The sequence below is a fragment of the Anomaloglossus baeobatrachus genome, chromosome 1 (assembly GCF_048569485.1).
Source record: "Anomaloglossus baeobatrachus isolate aAnoBae1 chromosome 1, aAnoBae1.hap1, whole genome shotgun sequence".
NCBI classification, from domain to species: domain Eukaryota; kingdom Metazoa; phylum Chordata; class Amphibia; order Anura; family Aromobatidae; genus Anomaloglossus; species Anomaloglossus baeobatrachus.
In genome coordinates, this window is record NC_134353.1 from 854,488,610 (window position 1) to 854,500,587 (window position 11,978).

General features: G+C 39.3%; 1 protein-coding gene across 1 annotated transcript in view; it reads left to right on the forward strand.

Moving 5' to 3' along the window:
• The window catches only part of SV2C (synaptic vesicle glycoprotein 2C), a 377,261-nt gene extending 365,524 nt beyond the window's left edge, over window positions 1–11,737 (forward strand). The window contains exon 13 of the mRNA XM_075325504.1: window positions 6,876–11,737. Coding sequence (XP_075181619.1) covers window positions 6,876–7,059 — 184 coding nt within the window. The 3' untranslated portion in view covers window positions 7,060–11,737. The remainder of the gene's footprint in view (window positions 1–6,875) is intronic.
• The last annotated feature ends 241 nt before the right edge of the window (window positions 11,738–11,978 follow it).

Genomic DNA, 11,978 nt, shown 5'->3' on the forward strand with positions numbered 1-11,978 from the left:
CATGCATTTCACTTGCTCAAATCCAGACTTAAGACGGAAAGACCCACAAACAAGCAAGACCTGAAGGCTGCGGCTGTAAAGGCCTGGCAAAGCATTAAAAAGGAGGAAACCCAGCGTTTGGTGATGTCCATGGGTTCCAGACTTAAGGCAGTGATTGCCTCCAAAGGATTCGCAACAAAATATTGAAAAAAAAAATATTTTGTTTGGGTTTGGTTTATTTGTCCAATTACTTTTGACCTCCTAAAATGTGGAGTGTTTGTAAAGAAATGTGTACAATTCCTACAATTTCTATCAGATATTTTTGTTCAAACCTTCAAATTAAACGTTACAATCTGCACTTGAATTCTGTTGTAGAGGTTTCATTTCAAATCCAATGTGGTGGCATGCAGAGCCCAACTCGCGAAAATTGTGTCACTGTCCAAATATTTCTGGACCTAACTGTATACCACACAAAATAATTCATAAATAACATTTTCCACATGTCTACTTTATATCAGCACAATTTTTGAAACATAATTTCTTTTTGTCAGGAGGTTAAGAGGGTTGAAAGTTCATCAGCAAGTTCTCATTTTACCAACAAAATTTTCAAAGCCATTTTTTTAGGGACCACATCACATTTGAAGTGACTTTGTGAGGCCTAGGTGACAGAAAATACTAAAAAGTGACACCATTCTAAAAACTGCACCCCTCAAACTGCTCAAAACCACATCTATGAAGTTTATTAACCCTTCAGGTGCTTCACAGGAATGAATTCAAAGTGGAAGAAAAAAATGAAAATTTTACTTTTTCCTACAAAAATGTTACTAACAAGAGAACATGCACCATAGAATTTGTAGGGCAATTTCACCTGAGTACACCGATACCTCATTTGTTGTGGAAAACTACTGTTTCAGTGCATGGCAGGGCTCGGAAGTAAAGGAGCGCTATTTGAATTTTAGACCGCAAAATACCTACACAGTGGAGCTCCCCGCACAAGTGACCCCATTTTGGAAACTAGACCCCTCAAGGAATATATCTAAATGTTTAGTGAGCACTTTGAACCTTCAGGTGCTTCATAGAAATTTATAAAGTTGCGCCATGAAAATAAAAAATACATTTTTACCACAAAATTGTTACGTCAACCACAATGCTTTTTTTTCACAAGGGTATGAGGAGAAAATGCACCATACAATTTATTGTGCAATTTTTCCTGAGTACTTCAATACCTCACATGTGATGGAAATTACTGTTTGGCACACAGCAAGCTCAGAAGTTAAGGAGCGTCATTTAACTGCAAAATTGGCTAGAATCATTAGCGGACCCCATGTCGCATTTGAAAAGCCCCTGATGTGCCTAAACAGTGGAGCTCTCCCACAAGTAACCCCATTTTGGAAAGTAGACCCCCTCAAGGAATTTATCTAGATCTTTGATGAGTACCTTGAACTTCCAAGTGCTTCACAAAAATTTATAACAATGAGAGTTGAAAATGAAAAAATACATTTTTAACCTAAAAAATGTTGCTTTAACCCTAAATTTTTCATATTCACTGGGGTAACAGAAGATATTGGACCATACAATTTATTGTGCAATTTCTCCTGCCAATATGCCAGTACACCATATGTGGTCAAAACTACTTTTGAGGCACAGTGCAAAGAGAAGAAGGGTATAAGTGCCATATTGGAGTGCGGATTTAGTTGGAATGGTTTGTAAGTACCATGTCACATTGGCAACGCCCCTGAGGTGCCAGAACAGTGGAAATCCCCCAAAAGTGACCCTGTTTTACAAACTGCACCCCTCAATGAATTCACCCAGGGGTGTAGTGAGCATATTGACCCTACAGGTGTGTCACAAAATGTTATACTATTGGGTAGTGAAGAAAAAATTATATTTTTACCACTAAAATGTTGTGTTAAACCAGATTTCCAATTTTTAAAAGGGAAATAGGTTAAATAAAGCTCCATAATGTGTTACACAACTTCTCTTGAACATGGCAATACCCCACACATAACTGTCCATTACTTACTGCTTGGCCGAACCGCAGGGCTTGGGAGGGAAGGAGCGTCATTTGATTTTTGGAGCACCAATTTTCCTAGAATAGTTTGTGGACTCTATTTGCACAGCCCCTAAGTGCCAGAACAACAGAAACCTTCAAGTGACCACATTATGGAAATTACACCCCTCTAGGAGTTAATCTACTGGTGTAGTGATGTTTAAAGCTGGGTTTACACACTGCAACATCTCAAACGACATCGCTGTAACGTCACCGGTTTTGTGACGCAATAGCGATGTTGTTTGCGATGTTGCAGTGTGTGAATCACATCAGCGACCTGGCCCCTGCTGTGAAGTTGCTGATCGCTACAAATCGTTCAGGACCATTCCTAGGTCCTTTGTTTCCCGCTGTGCAGCATGCATCGCTAGAAAGTTTCAGTGTGTGAAAGACTTTGCAGCGACTTTGTTAGCAACTTAATTTTCAAAAAGCTGCTTATCAACGCCCCCAACAACCAGCTAGGTCGCTCTGCAGGTCCGGATCGCTGTTGCGTTGTTGGCCAGGTTTGCCTGTTTGACAGCTCACCAGCGACTCAACAGAGACTTAGGTGACGTTACAGCGATGTCCTTTGCGATGTTGCAGTGTGTAAACCTAGCTTTAGTCTCTGGAAAACACCCATGGTGTCAAATCTAGTGGATATTACAGAATTAAAAAATTGCAAATAAGCCCTTGTCGTGCCTAGTACATTGTAGTGCCCAGCTCGTGCTCCTGGAGACATACACCCTGTAAATTAAGTGGGCTGTCTTCAATACAACAATGCCAAAAATGTGGATGCTAACTGTGGTGTAGGTACATTGTGGGACTTAGATGGGAGGCAGGCATTATGATTTAGGAGCGCAAAATTTGCTGGATTTCTTTTTTGAGGGGGGGGGGGGGGACTATAGCATTTTCCCAAAACTATAGTGTTTAGGATACAGAAAATTTTGTATGAGGTCACAATTATCTCATGCTCTACACTGAGCACTGACATCAGGGTTTCCATCTATATCTCAAGTTAAACCCCTGACAGGTCCATTCACTAACGGGGCAACAGAGTTACTCCGGACTCTGTTTGCTCTCTGTTCCTCGGCCTCTATCTTTTCAATGGTGAACCAAAGTGTTGATGACTGCACTTTTGTGCATGTTTGAAAAGAGGTATAAAAAGCTGGACACCGCCGCACTACAGGCCAGAAGGGAGTTCAAATTGACTCTCTCTACCTTATTACAGTGAATTTTCTGTTGAGAATTTTGTCTGAATCACATTTTTCAGAGATTTACCATTAAGAAATTAATTGTACAATTAAAAAACAAGTCCCCACTCACGTCTGTCATCTGTTAATGGAAATATAGGGGGCTTCCATGTTACTGGTAGCACAAAGGCTCTGGAAAATCACTATGGCTCCCTTCCAAAAAAGAAATCCAGCAAAATCTGCGCTCCCAAATTAAACATGCCCCCCCCCCCTCTTCTCAACACCTCAGTGTGTCTAAACCACAGTTAACCACCACATGTTTGACATTGTTGTAGTGAGGAGAGCCCACTTAATGTACAGGATGTGTGTCTCCAGAGACACGAGCTGGGAACATTATTGGCACTACAATGTACTGGGCATGACAAAGGCTTATTTGAAATTTTTACTTCTTCAAAATTCACTGTGTTTGACTCCATGGGTGTTTTCCAGAGACAAAATTGTTACTACATCTGTAGATGACTTCCCAGAGGGGTGTAATTTCTAAAATTTAGTCACTTGAGGGAGTTTCTGCTGTACTGGCACTAAGGTGCTCTGCAAATAGAGTCCGCAAGATATTCTAGAAAAATCTGTGCTCCAACAGACAAATGTTACTCTTTCCCTCTTGAGCCCTGCGGTGTAGCCATACTGTACTATACAGTCATATGTGGGGTATTGCCACGTTCAGGAGAAATGATGTAACACATTATGGGGCCTTTTTCCCATTGTGAATTAAATAAGTGATAGAAATGTAATTATTTTTTCTTCACTGTCCAATAGTATACATTTTTCTTACACACCTGTAATGTCATTATGCTCACTGCAGCCCTAGTTTAATTAATTGAGGGTTGTACTTTATAAAATGGGTCACTTGTGAGGGGTTTCTGCTGTTATGGCACCTCACGTGATCTACCAATATGACATGGCACCCGCAAACCATTCCAATGAAATCTGAACTCAAATATGGCTCAGCATCCCTTCTTCAATTTCCACTATCTTTCAAAACTAGTTTTCAACCACCTATGAGGTAATGTCAAACTCAGAAAAAAATGTGTAACAAAATTGTATGGTCCATTTTCTCCTAATACCCTCTTTGAAGATCAAAACGTTGGGACCAAATCACATTTTAGTTGAAATTTATTTTTATTTTTTTATAGCCTAAAATTATACAATTTTGTGAATAACCTAAAAGTTAAAATTGCTCAATACACCCCAAGATGAATTCCTTGAGTGGTCTAGTTTCCAGAATGGGGTCACTTGTGGGGCTTTTCTGCTGTTCTGGCATGTCAGAAGCTCTTCAAATGTGACATGGTGTCTGCAATCTATTCCAACTAAAATGGCACTCCTTCCATTCCAAGCCCTGCCATGCGCCCAAACAATAGTTTTCCATTACATATGTGTATCGGTGTACTCAAGAGAGTTTGCACAGCAAATTGTATGGTGCATTTTTTTTCCTGTTGCCCTTGTGAAAATACAAAATTTGGTGCTTAAACAACATTTTTATGGGAAAAATTAGATTTTTTATTTTCATAGCTCAAAGTTATAAAATTGTGTGAATCAGCTCGGGGTTCAAGATGCTCACCAAATGTCTAGGTAAATTCCTTGAGGTGTCTAGTTTCCAAAATATAAAGTCACTTCAAATCAAATGTGATGTTGCCACTAAAGAAAATGGTTTTGGAAATTTGGTTGGAAAACTGGATAAAATGTTAACCCTTCTAACTTCCTAACAAAAGAAATTACTGTATGTTTTAAAAATTGCGCTGATGTAAAGTAGACATGTGGGAAATATTATTTATGAAGTATTTTTTGTGACATAACTGTCAGGTTTAAGGGCATAAAAATGTAAAAAGTTTAAATATCTAAAAAAATTCTACAAATTTCTGATATTTTCACAAAGAAAAGCAAAAAGGATTGTTGCAAATTTACTATTAATATGAAATACAATATGTAATAAAAAAATAGTCTTAGAATTACAGAGATCCGTTGAAGCATTCTAGAGTTATTACCGCATAAAGTGACACTGGTCAGAATTAGAAAAATTGTCCTGGTCATGAACATGAAAAAAGGCTGGATTTACTGGCTGCAGTGGTGACATCTCAACAACAGTGCACATCACTGCTGCAACTAATCACTGAGCTCAATGGCTGCAGTGGTGAGGTGCGCTGTAGTCATCATGTCACCTCTGCAGTTTGTTAGCAAAAAGCAGGGAACAAGCAGAAAGCAGTATAAAGCCGACGCAGGCATGGAGAGTACCATCTGATTTTATTATTTTAATCCAGCACTGGCCACTAGAAGAAAATTCCTTTAACGTTGTAGAAGGTCCTTTTTAAAGGGAACCTGTCACCAAATTTGGTGGCTATAAGCTGCGGCCAGCACCAGTGAGCTCTTATATACAACAGTCCAGAATACTGTATATAAGAGCCCAAGCCGCTGTGTAGAATGTAAAAAACACTTTTATAATACTCACCTAAGGGGTGGTCCAGTGAGATGGGTATCACTGCTCTTCAGTCATGCGCCTCCTCTCTCTAGTCCGGCACCTCATCTCTGCGTCGAATGCGATCCCACTTCTTCTGAGGCCCGTGTGCATGACGCTTCCTTTGTTATGCACACTAGCTGGCATTGAATTCCTGCACATCCGCACTTTGATCTGCCCTGCTAAGGACAGATCAAAGTATTGTAGTGCGCATGCGCAGGCTGTCTTTAACCTTTCCTGGTGACTGTGCATTACAGTACTTTGATTTGTCCTCAGCAGGACAGATCAAAGTGAGCCTGTGCAGGACCACAATGTCAGCTTGTGTGGAGGATGTAGATGTGTCATCCACACTGGGCTGAGAAGAAGGAGGATGAAGATAGCAGCAGAGAGGAGGCGTCGGACCAGAGAGCATCGACACCCATCGGACCAGACCACACCCTTGGTGAGTATTATAAAAGTGTTTTTTACATTATACAGCGTGGCCTGGGCACTTTTATACAGTATTTTGGAATGCTGTATATAAGAGCTCAATGATGGTGGCTGCAGCTTATAGTCGCCAAATCTGGTGATATGTTCCCTTTAAAGGCTTGGAGGGTTGAAAAAAATTGGATTTCACGTGTGGAAAAATCTAGAAAATAGGGGAAGCACAAGACAAGCTTGGTATTCAATAGTGGGATGAAACTATTAGAATATGAAAAGGAAGATCATCTTTGGTGGAGTGAAGATTGTGTGGGCTGGTATCTGTGAATTGCAGAAAAAAAAAGAAAGAGCAAAATTGGACCGGAATCGATAGGGAAAGGAGAGGCCTGGGCTGAGCACATGGGCTGCAAATGTAAAAAAAATAAACCATTTCCCCAAATATTTCATCATCAATGATTTTTTTTTTAACTTAAAAGGGCTTGTACAGATTATTATGGCTGTAATTATCATCATTTTACAGTTCACGGTAAATGTTGCTAATGTGTTCCGCATTATGGGTTGTAGACATATATCACTCAAAATCTGAATGATTATGGTTTACCAGATTTTTAGATAACTTGTTGAGAGAAAAATTTAAAAAAAAATCTAATTGGCAAACCCCAATGATTCTTTCTACGATTTCTTTCTCCGTATATTATGTACGTCTGCAGTTCTATTACTGTGTGTTCTTACAATGTGTATTTAATTGCAGGTCCACAGGTTTCGGCTTCCTGAACGCACTGTGTAAGGCAGCGGCCGTGCTTGGAAACTTAATATTCGGTTCACTTGTGGGAATCACTAAAGCCATACCTATACTTCTGGCCTCAGCCGTGCTTGTATGCGGAGGTCTGGTAGGACTTCGACTGCCGGACACAAGAAACCAGGTGTTGATGTAAATGGAAACAAAAGCCATTGCGGATACAATTTTTTTCTGTATTCCCTGAATAAAATAAAATGGAATAACATACTCCAAATTTCATTGAGAAGCCCGAACACATCATGTTAACAAAATGTACTGTAGATGTCCTTGCTGTGCTGTGTGTGTAGAAATAGAGCTGTCCGCATTATTTTCATTGAATCAGATTTTTACATAGGATTTCCATTGTACGATGCCTTTATTGCTACTTGTTTCTTTTCAAATGGCCAGATCACCGTTGGCCCATTAAAATGCACATGGAAATCAGGCACTTACACTGAGCAAGATATAAGACCGCAGGAATAATGCCAAAGATCAGGCCAAAACATGGTCCTACCAATTGTGTCTCATCCAAATAATAAAGTCTATGCCTATTGCCTGTATGTCTTTCTGGCCTTTGGCTTAAAAATATCAGACATCTTGTTAGATAAGATCTAATTATTATTATTATTCCATTACTACAGAAAAGTAATGCTACATATTACAATCTGTGCCCATTCTGGTGCCGAGCTAAGCAGCCATGTGCCATAGATGGTCACTTTCTATAGTTAGAGCATATAAATTAAAATGGATGCCCCATATGTTTAACCCAAGTATCATTAGAGCAGACCTATCACTAGATTTCACAATATAAAATACATGCATTATTAAAGAGATCTCTTAGACCTGATGAGGCTGGTATACTTACTTTAAAAAATTATGTCGGAATGGCTCTTAAAGAGGTTGTCCACCACTTTTACATTGATGGCCTTTCCTTAGGATAGGTCATCAATGTCCGACACCCCGCACCCCCACCGATCAGCTGTCCTCAGTCTCGGTGGTGGCAGCAGGAAGCTGAAAGTGCTCAGTTCTGAAGCTGCTCCGTCTTCTGATAGCAGCTGTAGCTGGTACTGCACATTCGCCTTGTATTGATTAGGATGGGAGGTGGATGGAATGCCTGGTTGCGGCCACTATCCGAAGACTGGGCAGCTCCGGAACTGAGCATTTCCGGCTGCCTGCTGCCACCACTGAGACCAAAAACAGCTGATCGGCAGGGATGCGGGGCGTCGGACCCCAGCCGAGCAGACATCGATGACCTATCCTAAGGATAGGCCATCAATTTAAAAGTAGTGGACAATCTCTTTAAATCCTGTAACTAAGATGTGCATTTTATAGGTACAGCTAGATAATAAAATGCTTATTTTTATAGTATTCGAGGAAAATTTTAACAGAAAAGCCATACAGCCATTATGACATGGATTTTCAAAATAAGTACAACAGCCTCATTAGATCTATTACAGTAATGTATTAATATATACAGCTTGTAATGTGAAAACCAAGGACTGATCCACTTTGAGTATGGAAAAATGAGCAGATAAGTAAACCAGTAATTGGTGATCCCAATGATATCCGGATTACTTTCCCATTTGTTACCCAACGTCCCCACATGTTTATAGAAGACTATTTCTGTAAATCTATGCAGCAGTGACTATGATCTACAGTAGTAATATTAGAACTGGTCCTACATAAAGTCACCAGTATATAATATCCCTTTAAACTATATATATTAGTACAACTTTATATTATTTTTTGTTTTGTAATTTATTTAGTAACTAAAAAAAGGCCAATAGTTTCTATTTGCCGGGACTTATGTGCAATGTATTAAAATGATATCAAAATGTTTTTATCACAAACTGTAACTTTGTATTTCAAACAATGAAATCAACCAAGGAATTTTATATATATATATATATATATATATATATATATATATATATATATATATATATACACCGTATATATGGGGGTGTTGGAAAAAATCTATTTATAATTCCATTTTTCAGATCTGAAGCTCTAATTCCACTTTCTTTCCTTCACTCAGCCTTTGGGCCAAATGTACTCAGTGTGCTCCCCCTTGTGGCAGCTCTGGGCAGCCAGAGTCTTCCCATTTATTTTTGCTTTATATGAGGGAGGGGTTTTTCATTTTGACCATTCATTTGACTCAATGTTACATCTGTTTTAGAAGCCAACTATTTTAGACGCTTTAGTATAATTGTCTGCGACATCCGTGATTTAGGTTCATATTGCTCCTACGTGTAAATATATTAGGACAACTCTATAGCATTTGTCTCATCTCGATATAGCCACATGACAGCCCATAAATTTAATAGGATCTGCATTTATTGAGATAGGAAGTCTCTAGATACCTGATTCCACAAGCCAAACTGACCAATAGCTCCAGCAGCCATATCCAGGTGGACTCTTTTCCATTCGGTCCCATGCATTTGTGGAAAGTGATGAGGAAGACATGTGGTGAAACCCCTTTAATATTTAAAGGTGTTTTTTATAATTACAAATTGTTTTCAAAATACATAAATTAAATCCACATATCCTTCATTGCAAAGTTCTTGTTGGCTACTAATGATGGATTGCATGCATTATAAACATGGACCACAAATGATGCGTGTCAATGTGGTCCTGCAATGTACAGTAGTCACATGACTCAATCACTCCTTGCTTATATAGCAAGTGTGCATGCGATGCTCTGCAACATGTTCATATCTGCAGAAGGACAGAAAATCAAGCTGCAGAGAAGTCCATATACTGGAGATCGTCTACGAATTGTCAATATCTTCCCTTTAATGAATGGACATATATATATATATATATATATATATATATATATATATATATATATATATATAAATACACATATATATTTCTAATATAATATTTCCTACTTTTGTTGTGTTTCTGGGCAAATTCATTGTAATAGGAAAAAATCCCCCTAAGCCCCGATATTGACTGAATGAAGGACCAACAACTTGATTTACTGCGAGTTTTAGATCCTTGCAAAATGTTCATAAAAAAATCCAGCATTAAATAACATTTAAAAAAAATTGCATTTGTTTCATAGTTTAAAACCCAATTGATGTGTCCTATAAACGTGCCTACACATTTCACGCCTATCAATTAAGAGTATTTGGCCTGAAAATGTGTAAACATTTATCTAGTATGTCATTTAGATGTCAAAGTAAGAAAAAATATGGAAATTTGGGGGAAATTCATACCAAATTTACCAGATTTGCCAATGAATCCATACGTGCCATTTGTACCCTGCATGACCACTTCTGTGTATTGTACCTTGTTCAGTCTATCTTGTTCATTTCTGTTCCTTTGTATGGTCACAAAGAAGCAAAACTATTTTTATAATCTCACACTAATGTTACTCTGAGCCATATAAATACTGGACCTAGTAGACAGTCTTTTCACCACAGATGATTTGTAGGTTTTGCCATTCACTTCTGCAAGGTTCCTATTGATATTTACTATTCCAGCTCTGCATCCAAGTAAGCAAGCTTCACTGAGCGCCATGCTTCCCGATGTATGTTCAAGCATGACGTGTGAATTCAAAAACTTACATTATTTTTCTTGTCTGCCAGAGTTGGGAGATATATTATTATTCTGTGCCTACATGGGGGCGCAAAATGTGTGTAAATGTGAGCGATATCTATCACTGGAAGAAACTATTCTGCAAAACATTCTGATCTGAGAAGTGAGGATTAGTGATGAGAGAGCGCTACCATGCTCGAGTGCTCAGTACTCATAATTAGTGATGAGTGAGCACTACAATTCTCAGGTGCTTAGTACTCGTAACTAGTGATGAGCGGGCACTACCATGCTCAGGTGCTCAGTACTCGTAACTAGTGATGAGTGGGCACTACCATGCTCGGGTGCTCGGTACTTGTAACTAGTGATGAGTGAGCACTACAATACTCAGGTGCTTAGTACTCGTAACTAGTGATGAGCAATCACTACAATGCTCGGGTGCTTACTACTCGTAACTAGTAATGAGTGAGCACTACCATGTTCGGGTGCTCAGTACTCGTAACAAGAAGTTGGAATCTGGGAAGAACTCCACTCGTGTACCAAGCATAATGGAAGTCAATGGGAATCTTCCAGAAAATTGCTTGAGTTCCCCATTGACTTCCATTATACTCGGTACACGAGTCACGCCCATCAGAGCATCCAACTGCTGGTTACAAGTACCGAGAACCCGAGTATTGAAGTGCTAACTCATCACTAGTTATGAGTACCGAGCACCCGAGCATGGTAGTGCTCACTCATCACTAGCTGTGAGTACTGAGCACGCAAGCATGGTAGTGCTCATTCATCAATAGTTACGAGTACTGAGCACCTGAGCATGGCAGTGCCCGCTCATCACGAGTGAGGTTCCATTAAGCAGCGGGAAAGCTCTATTATCAGACTATTGGTGTAGGGTTACCAAACGCTATAAGTGGAAGAATTACTGTTGGCCTAATGTTTAGGTCTTTAGGATCAGTTGCCTACTTGTGGTCGGTCCGACCTGCCTGCTTGTTGTATATATGTTAGAATTGTGAACCCATTGTCCTGTATGCTGCCGCTTTATGTGTCCAGTTTCCAACCAATCCCAACCTTTTTACAGATGTTTCATGGGCCGATGCTGTGTGTACAATTGTGAAAGGGCATGCTCTATGTCACCTGACTGTATGTACATGAACCTATCCTGTGTGTATAAGTTTACCTGACAGACATCCATCCTACTTGTAATTAAACACAAAGATATTTAATGAAGAGCAAACCGAGAAAAGAGTATTTTTCCTTCTGCTAAATACAAATAAAGATTGATTCTATAATGAGCATTGTGATATCGTCTGTCTTTGAAGTGGGGTAAGAGCTATGGGGAGCAGAGTTGGGGGGAATCTTGGTCCTGATGCCTAAACAAGACCAGAGCAAAGTTTGGTGGTGTACCTGAGTCCTGTTACCTAATGGGAACCAAAAAGTCCTCCTCCCTTTCAGAGGAGACCAAGAATACAAATATGGTTTGATTTTTGCAAGTTACACTTTTACAGGCTATATCAAGCTCAAAAAAGAGAAATC